Source organism: Hyaena hyaena, unplaced genomic scaffold (assembly GCF_003009895.1).
Source record: "Hyaena hyaena isolate Hyena2069 unplaced genomic scaffold, ASM300989v1 scaffold_1289, whole genome shotgun sequence".
Taxonomy (NCBI): Eukaryota; Metazoa; Chordata; class Mammalia; order Carnivora; family Hyaenidae; genus Hyaena; species Hyaena hyaena.
In genome coordinates this window covers 29,726-45,709 of record NW_024081922.1, presented here as the reverse complement: position 1 = coordinate 45,709, position 15,984 = coordinate 29,726, and the positions used below count along the sequence as shown (strand labels likewise).

The window sequence follows — 15,984 nt, the reverse complement described above, 5'->3', positions numbered from 1 at the left end:
TGGACACTTTGTGGACTATTATGCTATCTCCCAAATGAGTTTGTGGAGAGGATATAGCAGACAGAAAATGCTATTGATCATCTGTTTGGTGAAAATGGAGGATACAAAATTGTGTGTGTGCGCTCTGGCTGCATCCCTGTAAAATCCATCGGGACCGACCGAGACTCTTCCCGACCAAACTCTAGACAGGCTCCTCTGAGTCCTCTTTTCTCCTAGGGTTATCTTTGGCCTATCAAAATTCAGATTCCCAGCACAAATGACTTCATTCAATCATCCCCACACTAAAAGACTTGAGTCAACTCTAATATAGTCTTTAATGGTTCAAGGCTTTGCCCCTGGAATAGCCTTAAGCTTCCTTAAAATGCCTGCTGGAGAAACAGAAACAAAAACAAAAACTCGGGGTGCCTGGGTGGCTTAGTCCGTTAAGTGTCCGACTTTCGCTTAGGTCATGATCTTGCGGTTCATGGGTTCGAGCCCCGCATTGGGCTCTGTGCTGACTGCCAGCTCAGAGCCTGGAGCCTGTTTCAGTCAGTGACTCCCTCTCTCTCTCTGACCCTCCCCTGCTCACGCTGTCTCTCTCTCTCCTAGAAATAAATAAAAACATTAAAAAAAATTTAAAAAAAAAAACCTCAAAGCCTACAAAAGAACTTGCTGTTAGCTCTAGCCAATGCCTGAGGAAAGGCCACCCTTAAAAGGACTTAAAATTATAAACCATCCTTTGTCATTCTGAGATGTATATATAACTCCTACAGACTCCTAAGGGAGTTTCTTTCTCAGGGACCTGAAAGCTGCATCTTTGAAATATAATCATTAGGAAAGAACCTGTGTCTCCCATTCTGTGGAAGTACAGAGTCCTAAACTCAAGTAACTGCCGGCTAACAGACACAACTGGCATACACACTGACCAGCTCTGTAATTCTTCACTTCCCTTACTCTGTCAAGACCCCACTGTCTTCACACACACACACACACACACACACACACACCCCACCCCGCCATCCCCTCATTCTCCCTTTAAAACAACCAGTCACCTCTGTACAAACTGAAGTTGAGTTCAGCTCATGCTGGACCTTCTTCCATAATGCAATAGTCTTACGGATTAAAATCTGCCCTTACTATTATAACTTGTGGCTAGTTTTGTTTATCTTCAACAGGTCCACTTGCTATGGACTTAAAAGCCTCCACCTCTGCCTATGTTTTACGGCAGTGAGATAATACCCAAAAGTCATTAGGAGAAGCATTCCCTCTGTTTCAGAGAGCAGTCCCCACATAACTATGATTACAAGTTTAACAAAATTTGGCTGGGAAGCAATTCTGATTTATGAATTCCACATTAAACATCTAAATACATCTGTTATGCATAGCATAATGGTGACTTTTGGGTAATGATTTTTTAGAATCACAAGTGATGTATAAATTCCCTGTGATTTATGCATTGGGAGGGGCATGAATATGTCCTGGGTGATTGCCTATTATACTCAAATCCTAGGTTTATACCATGGCCTTTGTTCTTTCCTTTTGTATCTCGGAATTTGGATGTGCAATCTTATACAGGGGCAAAGAAGTGCTACCCTGAGAGAAATATTTCAGTGTGTCTTAGATGATATGTGCTTGTCCTTAATTGTTTTTGCAATCTATCTCAGAAATGATTAAAACAACGTTAGAAAGAATGTAAGATTCAAAGAGCTTGCATTTCAAATTCTGGTATCCATTTAAGGCCGGGTCTTAGGAAGCAATGACTCTGAGAATACAAGTCTCACTTCCCACCTGTCTTACCTTCGACCTCTCTCGCACCCCTTATCTTAGAGTTGCTGGAATATAGTATGCATTCTCGAGATTCCATGGTTTTACTTTCTGTTTTTTTCCCTAGCCTCTTGCCCTTTGCTCTTTGATTATATGATGAATGTTGCACCTCCCCGTCTCCCTCCCTCTCTTTGGTCTCCTCTCAAACGTATGCAGTGTCAACCATCTCAGCTCACATACTCCTCTGTTCTGGGGTCTGTGCCCCTTACCACAGATATGTTACCTAAGGTAGGAAGCATTGTATCCCTGGCGCCCAGCACAATTTCTGACACAGTAAGAACGTAATAAGTCATTATGGAACAAACAGCTGGAGCTCTTTTTGCTTCCAGAGATGGATTTATATTGCAGGTTGTAATCAAGGGCTGAGATTTAAGTATTCTCTGTTTCATCCCGTACACGTAGATGAACACACAGAGAGAACACACAGAGAACAGTAAAATAACTTAAGGAGAAATCTACAAAGTCCTGAAAAATATACATGTCTGATCCCAAGCACCCCAAACCCCTGAACTGGAAACACTGAACTTGGATGTGGGAAGAGATGTATAGACAGGTCACTTACACTCTGCAGCTGGACATGATTCTTCACCAAGTTCTCTGACTTTGCCATTGTGCTGGATGCTTTGAGACTGTAGTTTTTACCATTTTGTGGTTCTTTCAGCTGCTCTTGAATTTGTTTAGCTTGTTTCCTACAGGTTTAAATAAACAAATGCATTAACAGTTACATAAATTTATTCCATTCATATTTGGGGGGTTCATTCGTTCCCAACACCTGTGTCATTTGTTAAAGCTGGATAAACTCAGTTAACAAAGGAAAGTGTTTCTTCATTTCCAACCCACCAGCCCCAACAGATACCTTCTAATCTGAAAAGAAACTGGTATGATCCATAAACATCCAGATATTCACACCCAGTGCACTCCAAAGGCAGAGAAAAGCATAATAAATTGTTCTGGGCTTCATGGGTGCAAGAGGCCCCTAACCCTTAGTGTGCAGCTCTAAAGAATTAGATATGCTCTGAAGAAGTAACCAGGGGAAACATTAGAAGCTTGGACCTACCAGCAACATATAACATACTTGCAGAGTTACATTTATACTTGTTATATTTACATTCACAAGCATGCATAGCTTGATTGCATAGCCTTTGTATATACTGTAATGTATAGATTTTCTCTTACAGTTTAGAAGTAGCTCATTTATTGTTACCATTAGTCCCGAATCTAAAGATTATTATTTCCGCTTTGAAAACCATAGTGAAAATAGTTAACTCTTGATAGAACACCTACTATGTGCCACACATCATTTTAAGTGTTTTCCGTCTATCAGCTCACTCTTCACAATAAGTCTGCATGATGAGGCAGGAACCTATACACCTATACTCATTTAACAGATGAGGAAACTGAGGGACAGAGAAGTGAAATCGTTTTCCCAGAGTCATACGGCTAGTAAGCGGTGAAGCTGGACGAGAGACCAGTCCAAGTGGTTGCATACTCTGAAATCTCAACCACCACTGGGGGACTATCAGGACTGTCAGGCCACTTGGCCATGGTCCCACAGCTTCTCAGTGAGAAGGCTGAGACAGCTCTCGATCTCCAGACTCTGAGTGAAGTTCTCCTGCCTGCCTATGTGGGGTGACTGTGGTTTAAGTCAGGCAGTGGCTGCATCAGAAGGATGCAACAGATTCCTGCCTTATTAGCGGCTCTCTTCCAAGGGCTTTACAGCAACTATCTATGAGCAGAGGCTCAGTATCCATAAAACACACACACATACACACATACTTTGCAGAATCATTCCCTCCTCTACCCCAAACTTTTCCCCCTTCCCAAGATCCCTGTGAAGGATAGAGCCTTTGGTGGAGTGTGAGCACTGTCTCTTACAGTGAGCTTTTCCTGGCAGGCAGCACTCTACAGAATGGGCTTGGCTATCAGAGGGGCTGGGATTTAAATCCCAGCACTGCCACTTGCCACTTCTCTTTTGATTTCCTAGGTCAAAATGACTGTCTTCTGAAACTCTCTGGGCCTCAGTTTTCCCGTCTGCGGATGCAGTTGGCAAAGCTAACTTCCACGGACACTGTGGGAACTAAACCTGTACAGAATACCTATGAAGGGTTGATTTGCCCCCTTCCTCATATTTAGCAAGTTTAGCTGGATGGGCAGATCCTGCAGGGAAATTAGAACACTGACTCAAAGATAAAAGAAAGGATTGTATTAATTGCATCTCTCACAAGCAAGTTGACAGTATTTGCTACCGAATTTGGAGGTTCTGAGAGTCATTAACTCTTTTGAATTTACACCACCAGTGTGATGTAGCTCTGTTTGTTTAAATATTTCTTTTATGTTTTCAACTGTTTTGGGGGCTTTTATCTCTAGTACTTTTAGTTGCTTTAATCCAGTTCTAATAATCTACCTATTTCTTAACAGCTAATCTGTAGCCTATCGCTCAAGATAAATCTATCATATCAGCATTTTATGCAGGACTTTTATAGCCACAAAATCCCATCAAGGATTCGTTGATAAAGGAAACAGGAGATTCTACCAATGTAAATCATCGGTGAGGCAGTAAAACGGGGGTTGGCACAGAGGAAGGACTCAATTACTCTCCTAAGGATTAAATAGTAGAAACATTAACAATCTTTTCAGTAATTCTATAATTCCGTGTCTGGGAAATGCCAGCTTGTAAGGGGATTTTCCTTATAAAAATGTCTGACTGTAATTTCCTAAATCCTTTTTATAATTTGCTTTCCTGTACTGACTTCTCCCTCCCTCCCTCCCAACTCATTAATATTCCATGATACACAGGCTTTCCTTTCTGAACTGGCCTCCTTCTCTATCATCCCAATCTGGCCCCAAACACACATATTTCTGCTCTTTCCTCCTTCACCCAACAAATGGGAACCAGGAGATGAGAAGCAGCCGATTACAATTCCATTAGCTCTCTTCACGAGAGTCAATGTTATGGGAAAGACAAGATATGGGCATTGCACACTGGAACCCTACTGGCCTAACAATGTCAGTGTTAACATTTTATAGTTTATGGAGTTTTAAGTTTCTCTGGTCCAGTTCATCAGAAAGCAATGAGATGTACGTTGTGGAATGTCAGGTATCACAAGTCCAGGTGTTATTTGTAATGTTGCAGAATGGGCTCCTGGGGAAGTAGGCACTGAGATGGAGATGGCATGCAGGATTGTTATTAGTGGGGGAGCTCTGTGGACCCACCCGTGGAAGCAAAGGGAAGGAAGCGGGACTGGGCCAAGGGAGAAACTGGAACATGATGTAGTCTTGGTGAAGAGCTCAGCAAATCCCCGGGGGGGGGGGGGGGGGGGGGGGGGGGGGCTCTGAACTGGCATGGCCTTGTATCTCAAGTTGGGGCAAAGGTCTAGGCCTTTAGAGCCTCACATTGACCTGTTATTGGGGGTGGGCCCTGCTGGGTCAGAGCAAGCAACTTTGATTTTATTTGTTTTAACAATTGGAGGACAAAGATTTTCACTGCTGAAGAGAATCAAAGCTACATATCAGAGCACCCACTGACTGTCCTTAATGGGCTTCCCTTGTTGCTAAAATCTTTGACTTCAGAGGGTAATAACCTACAGTAAGCTGGTTTTTACTGGTAGCTCCAGTTCTTTTTCCTTCTGTTTTTCTCAGCTGTGATTATTATTTGTCTCAGCTTCTGTCTCCTGGAACATTTCTCTCATCCCAATTCTATTTTTTAGAGTTAAATTGTGTCTTGCATTTCCAAAGTCTACTAAGGACTCCTAGAGGCAGCTTTACTCTTCTTACCCATAGGATTTGAATGTAAAAAGAAACCTAGAAGAATTTATAGTTACCATGTGAGCCCTATCAGCCAGATTTGAATAGCTCCACTAATACTTCCGTTAATCACTTATGAGAATATATGGGCTTGTTGGACATGATGAGAAGAGAATTTCTTTTGCTGTGTCCTTTAGAGTTGTTGAGGTTCAATTAACTTAGGAAATCCTCTAAACCAAGAAGGTGTTCATCATTTTGACCTCATCATGTTAACCACCTTCAAGCTTTTATCCAGTAAGAATCTGCTGTAATATTCCATGTGGCGAGGTCATGCCAAACCAAGGGTTCAAGACAATGGACAAAGGACCACAGTGGCATCTGAGAGATTATGGGAACTAAAATATCAATGACCCCAAGAAATTGAGCTTTTACACAACTCTTGACTTTATCTGGCTGGGACCTCTCTATCCCAGTATATAGAAAGCTGGTTTCAGTGAATTTACTTAGAAACCAAGGATGGAGAGGTCATAGAATCATAAAGACTTGGAACTTCCAAGATGAAGTCAAACAAATGACACACATGTTAGCAACCTTACAGCATGTGTGAAAGTAAGGAAAGTTTGAGTTGGAGTCTGTCTGTGCTGTTATCCCCAAGATCTGGTGATGAGAATTAGAATTTCAGGAACAAGTGCAAAGAAACACGTGCCAATGTGTTATAAAAATTTACATTGCTTTCAGCTATATAGATTAGACGCTTGGTGTGTGGTATAGTATTCCTCTCTGGCAAAGAAAAATAAATGAAGACCCTGCCTAGAGATTATGCTAGAAGGAAATACACTCTAGGTCTCTAATGAGAAATATAACTCCACTTGGAAAAGGCTTCAATTTTTATTATTACTTTATTATTCCCACATTTTCTTATTTATTTAATTTTTAATAAAAATGTGTCCCAGCTGGGCAGCAGAAAGACAACATTCTGATTAGTGTTCCTCCACTGGCTCAGTTCTCTGCGTCCCCCATAATGAATGATGTGGAACAGTGTTTTCATTAAACCCTGACACTGCACGGGGCTCCAGGAGGAGGTGTTCGTCTCCGAGCCCACGTGCTGCCTAGAGAGGGAGAGATTGACAGCCCTGAATATGGAGGTCCCCTGGCGACCCAGCAGCTCTCCATTCTTGTGATTGTCATAAACAGTCTTTCATTTAAATGTGTCACAAATACAAATTATACTCTAAAACTGAGTGATTAACTACCACTTGTTAGCAATTTGCTTTTTGTGAAACATACAACTTCTTTCCTGTACACAGCACTTGCGAGGAGACCCTTCTAAGGCCCTGCAGCGTGTGATTACCCCTCTTGTGCCAGTGCTCGCTCTTCGCTTCGTAGTTACCCAGCCTCTGAGTTCCAGTGTGGAAAACCGTGGGTGTTAACGATAGCAAGTCCTCACTGAGTATTTACTCTTTTGAACACTGTGCTGTGCTCTATTGCAGTATTATCCCATGAATCTCTAACAAATTTTATAAGGTAAATATTATTTTTGGCCGTACTTCACCAAAAGAGGAATCTGAGGCTAAAGGACTAGATGTAATTTGCCTAATAATACGTAACAAGCAAGGGGCAGCATGATGCTTTGAATATAGGTAGGAGTGACACATGTAAAATACTGACCATACACCATGTAAGCTTTCTAGAGGACGCAAAGCATGATGGGCTGCACCGGGCCTATTCCTGATTCACTCTTAGCTGTTTCACTTTCTACTATCTAGTAGGAGGACTGTGGGACCCAGTGTGGTACAGTGGTTTAGAGTGTGGTTCTAGTGTTTCACCTAGACCTGCAGAAATGCAAAGACCCCATCTGTAATTTCCTACTGTGTGGCTTTGACAAATTAGTATTTTAAAATTAAATTCTGTTATTATTTGAACAATGCAGCAGTAAGGAACAATTTGAGTTGTGAGAATTGGGAGATAATACATGAAAAGCCCAGTGTCCCTGACAAAGAGTTAAGTTCTCAAAAATGAACACTAATAACTGTCACAGCCAAAAGTTGCCTAGGAGATGTGACAGTTAAATATAATGGGGGCCTAGAACAAAGAACATTAAATAAAAACCAAGGAAATCTGAAAGTATGAACTTTAATTAGTAATATATTATAGTTATATATATATTATATAGTATTAATACTATTCCATTAATTGTGACAAATGCAACATACTAATATAAGACATTAATATTAGGGGAAAACTGGGTCTGGGATATATGGGATCTATCTGTACTATTTTCACAGTAATTCTGAAAACCTAAGCCTATTCTCAAATAGTTTATTAAAAAATAATAGTTACTAATTATGGATTCATACCCGAGTTTCTATTATTTTTTAAAATCACAATTGCTGTTCTTTTTAAAGATCAACATATACAACATGCAGACAGGTGTCAGAGACTATATCTGGAAATGGATACATTTTTAGAAGAGCAAACGGGCAGACAAATATAGGTCCAATGAAAAGCAATTACAGATTGGCTTGCATTTCAGACAAGCTGTAGGCACAGAATCGGTGCCAACTTCTTAAGGCTTGCATGACTTAAATAAAATTTCCATAAATAAAATACCTTTATCAAAGTTCATTTGGAATAAATAAATATATATTTAATTATTTTTAATGTTTATTTATCTTTGAGAGAGACAGAATGCGAATGAGGGAGGGGCAGAGAGAAAGGGAGACACAATCTGAAGCGGGCTCCCGGCTCTGAGCTGTCAGCATACAGCCCAATGTGGCCTCCAACTCACAAACTGTGAGATCATGACCTGAGCTGAAGTCGGATGCTTAACCAACGGAGCCACCCAGGTGCCCCTGGAATAAATATATTTGTATGCCTATTTAGGCATGTATATATTTTATTATACTTTATTAGTCAAAAATAAGAAAATAAGCACCTTAAGTAGAAGTTTTGGTTTCTTTCTTTCAAGTTTATGTATTTATTTACTTAAGTAAATACTTAAGCCCAACACTCAATGTAGGGTTCGAACTCACCACCCTGAGAGCAAGAGCCACATGCTCTTCCAATTGAACAGGCAGGTGCCGCAGAAATTTTAGCTTCTTAACAAGGGAAGTATAGGGCGTATTTGAGATATGCTTACCAACCGATGAACCAAGGTAGATCTTATAGTATTCACATTTCACATTTGGCTGAAACCTTTATGGATATCAGGTAAAAATACTATGAGAGGGAAAGTATGGAGTTCTTTTTGCAGAAAAGGCTAGATATTTGTTGATAATATTTAGGTCTACTCCAGTGAATTCTCTGCTCAGAAGTGTTAACCCTTTAGTGGCAGGAGGACAGTGAGCCTTTACTTCTGGCAGATTATCAAAAAAATGCAAAGAACATAGAGTGTTCATGATCATAGAAAGGAATGATTGCTATATGCACCAAAGGTAAACCACACATAATGCATGTATGCACATGCTGCATATATTCCTCATAGTCTATAAAAGACACTAAGTCATTTATAGATGTTTGATGGGCCCCATTGCCTGGAGCAGAGACTATGGAATTAAAGACAGACAAAGTGCTTTCTCTGAGAAGTAACCTTTTAACACTTGAGAGAAATGGTCTTACTTGCTTTTGAAGTAGAATGCTGCACAGAACATGCCCACGATGACAATTCCAAAGATGATACATGAAATTGACAGCACCTGCCTTTGATAAACTTCTTCACTCTCTGTGAATTTGAAAAACAGAATTAGAATGGATGTTAGCAGGGTACAGCGGAGACCACTTTCATCCTGTACTTCTGAGTTGGTAGGAGCTTTTCGGAGCAAACATTTTTGCTCCTGTCATGAATAGAAAAACATAAGGAAGTTATTATGATTCAATTTCTTTGCAATTGTCTACAGGCTAGCTGGTTGTTATTTTTTGAATATGCATGTATATTTCTGTATATGTACAGATATAATTATGAATCTTATTATCAAGAGACATTCCATAAATTTACCACATACTGGGACATACATTTTTGAGATTCTATTGGGGCCCAAAAATATCTTCCAGAGACACAAATATGTGTCCATCAGAATTTTCCTGTGCCAGTGATGACTTCTAATTTATTTTATGTGATAGTATTTTCTGATTTGGTCCTTCTCTGTCTGTCTCTCATTCATCCATCCACTACTATGATTGACATCACTAATGAAAGAGAACTTCAATTTGTATGTGAATATTTATTCACCCAATTCTTGACTTCCTCAATACCAATGATCTGGCAACAGTAATCTCAACCTCTGTTACCAAGGTCATATCTGATAGCTTCTTATCTCTCTCTCTCTCTCTCTCTCTCACACACACACACACACACACACACGCACACACACACACAAATAAAAACAAAATATAAAGAATTCAAACATAAGCATGCTACTTTTTAGCCATTACCATTAACACCCCCAGATCATTTCTGAAACATGTCTACTGAGACAGATCTTCCAGCTCATCAAGACCTTTTTATCTATAGATCTCAGAACTTTCTGTTAATTATCCTCCTCTTGTCTTCATTTTCTTTCTTTATACAAAACAGACTATGATCCATGATTACAGTCATTCACTCTCTTGAAAATGCTCCCAACTACTATATCTCTTTTTCCTTCCCTTTTACCCATTTGGCAAAATAACTGCATACAAACCCAATAAACTGCCTTCTTCATACCTCGCCCTTAGCAGCTCAGAATTGGGGGAGAAGATTGTACAATTGGGAAGAAGGGCATCAATACAAGTTGACAACAGCATTACTTAAGTAGATATCTGATAGTGACTAACAATTGCATCAGCCTGCTTCTACATTTTCCTAATGATTACCCATAACTTCAGCATACTACTGAAACATTTGACTTACTCTCCCTTCCCTCACTTTCAGATCTTCCATATATGTTATAAAGAGAAGGAAGTCAGCATACTATAAATAATCTCTATTCATAACACAAAATATACAAAACTAAGTGCATCTGTATCTATTCCTTTTGTTTCTTAACATAGTGCATGCAGTACTTCTCAAACTTTACTGTGTATTGGAGTCAACTTGAGAGCTGCTTAAGGACAGATGGCCACCTACTTTCTCTCCCAGAGTTACTGATTTAGCAGGTATGAACTGGGGACAGAACATTTGCAGTTTCTTAAAAGTTTCAAGGTGATTATGGTGCTGCTGTTCTCTGAAACATATTTGGGAGCCACTGAATAAACTAAAAATCTCCAGAACTTGAATCAATCATGTAAGAACAAGGTAGGATTTTTTTGTTGTTGTTAATGCCAACATGGTATGGTATCCATTTTGGACCTTCTAAATGAAAATCTTTACTTAAATGAAAGTTTCAGGTGTTTAGCATGCACACTAAAACTTGAGAATGACTTAATTGGAAAAAAGACTAATTCCTCACATCCCATTCTCCTCTGTCATCCTGGGGTCTTCTCATCACTTAAATTTGAAGGAAAGGGAAAACATTACAATTCTTTCTATGATACCAGCATTATCTTTATACCAAAACCAAACAAAGACATAAAAAGAAAGTAACTTATTGACATATATCCTACATTGATATGCAAGAATTTTTAACAAGTTTTAGAAAATAATATCCAATAAGAGGTTAAAAGTAACACATTGTGACCAAGTGGGGTTTATACAAGGAATGTAAGGTTGGTGTAATATTGTAAAACTTATCAATGTGGTTCAAAATTTTAAAAGTCAAGAAAAAAATTATTTAATTATCAGAATAAAGGGGAAAATTACTTAATGAAATCTATTTATTCCTTAGTAAAACTCTCAAAAACTTAGAAAGGAACTTCTTCATCCTGATAAAGAGTATCTATAAATAATCATTACCTAATTGTAATAGACTGAATGCTTTTCGGCTAAGATCAGGGGAAGATACAGCAAAAATATCTACTCTTACCATTTCTGTTCAACACTGTACTAGAGGTTTAGTCAATGGAAGAAGGCAAAAATAGAAATATTTGGGAAGAAATTTTGAGGGGAAATTTTGGGAAAGTAGAAGAAACATGATCTTTGGTTTCAGACAACATGAACATCTATATAGAAAAGCTAATGGGATCTACAAAGAGCTAATATAACTAATAAGTAAGCTTAGTGAGCTTTCAGGATATAAAGTTGGAGAATATACAATACAAAAATTAAATGTATGCCTATTTAATAGCCACAAGTAATCAGAAATTGAAATTAAATGATCATTTAGAGAAGCATCAAAATATATAAAGTACAAAGAGATATATCTGACAAAAGATATACCAGGTCTATACAGTGAAATTTACCATATATTATTGAGATAATTTAAAACCAAAATCAATAGAGAGATAAAAACATGCTTATGAATTAAGAGACTCAATATTATTAAGACGTCAATTCTTCTCAATTTGATGGATAGAATGAATTAAATTCTATTTAAAATCTCAGGAGGCATTTTGCTGTTTTAGAAACCAATAAGATGATTCTAAATGTTCTATGGAAATACAAAAGATCTAGAGTAGCCAAAAGATTTTATTTACAACTAAGAGAACAACACTGAAGGTGTCAAACTACTTTATCCAAACACTTATTATAAAGCTATAGTAATAAAGGCAATATGGTATTGGCCTATTTATAGACAGATAAATCAATGAAACAAACAGAAGAGTCCAGAAATATATGCAAACATTTGTGGCCAGTTGATTTTTGATACAGATGCCAAGGCATTCAATGGGAAAGGAGATTTTCAAAAAATGTTATTGTCATAATAGTATAGCCATGGCCACTAAAATAAACTTTGACCCAAACTTCATACCTTCTTCAAATATAAATTCATGAAGAATAATAGACCTTAATATAATATTTCATACTATGAAACTTTTAGAAGAAAACATGCAAGAAAATCTTAGTAATCATGGGTTTGACAAAGATTTCTTAACTGTAACACAAAAGATAGGAGCTATAAAAATTTTTAAATCAATAAAATGAACTATGGGGTGACTAGGTGGCTCAGTTAGCTGAGTGTCCAACTTTGGCTCAGGTCATGATCTCATGGATTGGGGGTTTGAGCCCCACGTCAGGCTCTATGCTGACAGCCTGCTTCAGGTTCTGCTTCTCTCTCTCCCTCTCTCTCTGTCCTGCCCTGGCTCATGCCCTGTTGCTGTCTCTCAAAAGTAAATAAACATTAAAAGAATTTTTTAAATGAACTATGTCCAAATTTACAATTTTTAATCTTCAAGACCATTATGAAAATGAAAAAATGAAAATAAAAGGAAAGGAAAAACCCAGGGCAATTCTTGGGGGAAAAAAACCCTGCAAAATATGTACTCAACAATAGACTGTGTCTATAATATGTAAGGATTTCTATTGTTCAATAATAAGAAGACAAACACAATTTAAGAATGGACAAAATATTTGAATGAACATTTCTTCAATATATATAGATAGTAAATACGTAAAAAGACACTCAACAACATTAGTCATAAAGAATTGAAAAATAAACCATAATGAGATATAAGGCATCACTACTATGAGTAATATTAAAGGCTGGCCGTACTAAGGGTATGAACAATTTGTATTTTCATGTATTTCTGATAGAAATGAAAAATGGTATAACCACTAAAAAATAGTTTCATATAGTTAAACACATAACCACCTATGACACAGCCATTGCATTCCTAGGTATTTACATAAGACTAATGAAAGCATATGTTCATTATGTATATTAAAAATTCATAGTGCTTTATTTGCAATAGCAAAAAAAATTAAAAAAAACTAGAATAATCCAAAAGCCTATTAGGAGGTAAATGGATTAAAAAAAATTGTGGTATAGCCCTACGAGGGAATCTTACTCAACAGTAAAAGGGAATGGATTAGTGATATAAGCAATTCTACACCTGAATCTCAAAATAACTAGGTTGTGTGCAATAAGTCAGACAAGAAAAGGTACCTGTTGAATTATTCCAATTATATAAAATCCTGGACATTGTAAATTAACCCATAGTAGCAGAAAGCATGTAAGTAGATATCTGGAGTCAGGAGTAGGGAGGAGTGGAGGAATGAGACTACAAAGCGATATAAAAAAATTTGGGGAGTTATGGATATGTTCATTGTCTCAAATATGATGATGTTTTAATGATAAATATTTATGTCAAAATGTAACAAATGATAAATTTTAGATAACTATTGTATTTTATGTCAGGTACAATAGCAAAATATTAATCTTGAGGGACAAAAGAATAAGGAGAATATGTAAGTATATACATAATATTAAAAGACATATGTGGCTGACACAACATTGTCCACCCATACCAACTAGTCTCTTTCTTCTACCATGCCTAACATTCAGCTCTTTTTTTTAAAAAAAAATGTTGTATTTATTTCTGAGAGAGAAAGAGACAGCATGAGCAGGGGAGGGTCAGAGAGAGAGGGAGATACAGAATCTGAAACAGGCTCCAGGCTCTGAGCTAGCTGTCAGCATAGAGCCCGATGCGGGGCTCGAACCCACGAACCATGAGATCATGACCTGAACTGAAGTCAGACGCTCAACCGACTGAGCCACCCAGGTACCCCTTCCCCCCAACCTTTTTAAAAAATGTTTACATTCAGCTCTTTAGAGTCTTTATATGTACTACTCTCTTTCTGTCTCCTAAATATTATTCTTATATTTGTCCTTTAAATGTCTACTCAAATTGAGGGGCATTAGTTTAAAAACTCTTGCATTGCACTGTAAGCTTCATTGGTGCAAGGGGCCATGTTTTTGTTGACCTATGTGTTTGATTCACTACTATTTCCTCATCACCTAGTGCAGTGCTTCTTACACAGGTGATACCATAAGACTTATTGCCAAGTGAATAAGTAGATACTTCTGCCTTTATAGGGATTTTCTGCTTTAAGCTGTACATGATACATCGACTCTCACCTGGGGAAGCTTTTCAGGTTTACTACTTCTCCTTTATCCACACCATGTCCTCCTAGGCTTCCCACACATCCTCCTTTCCTACGTTGACCACCAGGAACTGACCCTATGCATTCCTGAAATCTACACCTGGCTCCTCTCAGTGGGACTTTCCCATTCAAACCTGGCCTTCTCATTGCGACTCTGGACTCACAAAGTCCTTTCAGAGGGCAAAATATCATAAGGAAAAATGGTGAAGCCATGTATTCCAAGGTCTCAGAAAATACTGTAGCATGATCTACAGACATGTAGATACTCTCATTGTTCATTTTCTTTTCCATACCATCTATTTTCCAGTCTCTGGCTTTTTTGGGTGATTTTCAGGTCATCTGATCAGGCTGTAGGAAGACACTCTGTGTGCTGGATCTGAGTATTGTTCTCAACACACTCCCTGCCTACACTGGTGCACTGCTTAGTTTTATGTTCTGGCCTAGCTTCACTCAGTGCTGATGCCAATTCACAGCCAGAAAACTAGGCTACATTCCCCATACCATGACTTTCTGGGGTTCTTGCAAAATGACCCAGGAGCTTCCAGAGCCAGCTGAAATGAGTCCATGACTTGTGATGTTCCTCTAACAGCAAAGTCAATTGCAGTAATTTGTCTTTAATTAGGCAAATGGATATCAGGCACAACAGACCTGGATGAAAGCCTATAACACAGAGTCTGATTTCTAGGGCTTATTTTCTTTCTTCTTTTTCTTTTTCTTCCCTAAGACCATGCACCATAACCTCTCTTTAAATATGGCTGTACAGTTTTAGTCCTTCTTCCTGCAGAAGCATACTAGGAAACAATGATTTAGAAGAATGATCCCCTCTTCACTCCTGAGTTAGGCTCTATTTCCATTTTACTCAGACTGAAGTATCAAAACCAGAAATTAAATGTAATTTCTGAATAAATGGAGAGGGACAATCTATGTGGCCCTGGCAAGCCTTAGTTGACTTTTAATTTGGAAAGATTCAGATTAAAGGAATTAAAAAAATGTGTCACTGAGACCTTCTTTGGGCATACTGCCATCTTAAAGAATGTCATCCTTTCCATCCCCACATTTATAAGCTCATTAAATTTTCCAATTGAACTTAGAAACAAATAAGTAGTTGTACCAACTATGGAGAATTTCATCTCCCTTAATTGTTGTGAGTTGATGACTATAATGGAATAAGCATGACTTGCATAGGATAATCTTCCCACCCTGCCTCTGCCAATAAAAAGAATTATGAAAATGATGCATAATAATACCCATTAAAACAAAAAAAATAAGAATCTCCACTAAACTGAATGATTTCCACATAAAATCTATGTACTGTTTTTGTTCTTATTTGAAGCTAGTCAAATATTGCCTGGGGAAATGCACAAAATCAATTCTGAGTTTAAATCAAGAGTGAAATTAAAACTCCAAAGACTGTGAGTGAATTTATAGACCCAGGTGTAGCTACAGTGATGGCACTATCAATGTTGTTGATTCATAGAGTG

At 38.1% G+C, this 15,984-nt stretch overlaps 1 protein-coding gene across 1 annotated transcript in view; it reads right to left on the bottom strand.

Annotated features, from left to right (window-relative positions):
• The window catches only part of LOC120224963 (pro-neuregulin-3, membrane-bound isoform-like), a 41,837-nt gene extending 27,187 nt beyond the window's left edge, over positions 1 to 14,650 (bottom strand). Inside the window, exons 1-4 of the mRNA XM_039223202.1 lie at positions 14,478 to 14,650; positions 10,652 to 10,748; positions 9,166 to 9,380; positions 2,366 to 2,492 (exon numbers count right to left, since the gene is read on the bottom strand). Of these exons, the coding sequence (XP_039079133.1) occupies positions 2,366 to 2,492; positions 9,166 to 9,380; positions 10,652 to 10,748; positions 14,478 to 14,650 (612 nt within the window). The remainder of the gene's footprint in view (positions 1 to 2,365; positions 2,493 to 9,165; positions 9,381 to 10,651; positions 10,749 to 14,477) is intronic.
• Positions 14,651 to 15,984: the final 1,334 nt, after the last annotated feature.